Source organism: Pygoscelis adeliae, unplaced genomic scaffold, assembly GCF_000699105.1.
Source record: "Pygoscelis adeliae isolate BGI_AS28 unplaced genomic scaffold, ASM69910v1 Scaffold21, whole genome shotgun sequence".
Taxonomy (NCBI): Eukaryota; Metazoa; Chordata; class Aves; order Sphenisciformes; family Spheniscidae; genus Pygoscelis; species Pygoscelis adeliae.
Genome location: NW_008824243.1, coordinates 5,758,403 through 5,759,326, shown reverse-complemented (window position 1 = coordinate 5,759,326; position 924 = coordinate 5,758,403). Strand labels below are relative to the sequence as shown.

Genomic DNA, 924 nt, shown 5'->3' with positions numbered 1-924 from the left:
TGACAAATCCAACCAAACAAACTACAATATATGCATCTATAACGCCGCTTTACGGAAAGAATACTTAAAAAAAAACAACCCCACACACATCCCACACAAACACAGCTTCCGTAACATGAGGAAGGAAAAAAAAAAAATATCAGGCAATTCTTGACAAGAGCAATTGTTATAATTTGCTGATACCCTACAGGTACCTCTCCCAGCATTTGGTATTTTTTAAATTATGACTTTTATTGATCTCCCTCCATCCAACAAGACTTTATTGCAATAGTGGGTTCATGCTATTTCATAGCTGGCAACATTAAAAATGACAAGGTATTTTAATGTAAGGGTTTTTTTAAGTTATTGCATGTGAAATAGAGGAAGATTCTCACATGGAGAAAAAAATTATGTAACTTAACAAGAGTTCGCAATAAACCAAGGTGCCTTTAAGGTAGCATACCATGGAGATACAAAGGTCTTCAGCAGATCACAGGTCTTCAGTACCTCCTAATTTTCCATATAAGACCATTGCCCCCAACGTATTTACCAGCATTCCGTCAAGTTTATTTTTAGGGCTTCCCTTAAGAAACTATGCTGCCACTTAAAATAGCTCAGTATTTGGCCCTTCTCTACCTGCAAAGTATTACAGGAGCATTAACTTGCACTTACAGCAACCCTCGCGCATTAGAAAGCCCGCACCCTTCCCACACAGGGACAGTGTGGCACACTGACTAGAGTACCTAACGTTTGTCCCTAGCAGGCAGCACTCTCCTGAGTATTTCCGATCGTACTGAAAAACAGCTGCTTCATCCTTTACTCAAGAGTTACTCTTCTGCTCGAAGGGCACTGACTGCACCCCGGGGAGGACACAGCCCCCGAGTCCCCAGCCGCTGCCCGAGGCCTCCGCCTTTCCCCCCAGAAGGTACCTGCAGGCAGGAGATC

General features: G+C 43.0%; 1 protein-coding gene across 1 annotated transcript in view; it reads right to left on the bottom strand.

Annotated features, from left to right (window-relative positions):
- The window catches only part of NFXL1 (nuclear transcription factor, X-box binding-like 1), a 47,649-nt gene extending 47,114 nt beyond the window's left edge, over positions 1-535 (bottom strand). Inside the window, exon 1 of the mRNA XM_009335223.1 lies at positions 487-535. Within this exon, the coding sequence (XP_009333498.1) occupies positions 487-535 (49 nt within the window). The remainder of the gene's footprint in view (positions 1-486) is intronic.
- Positions 536-924: the final 389 nt, after the last annotated feature.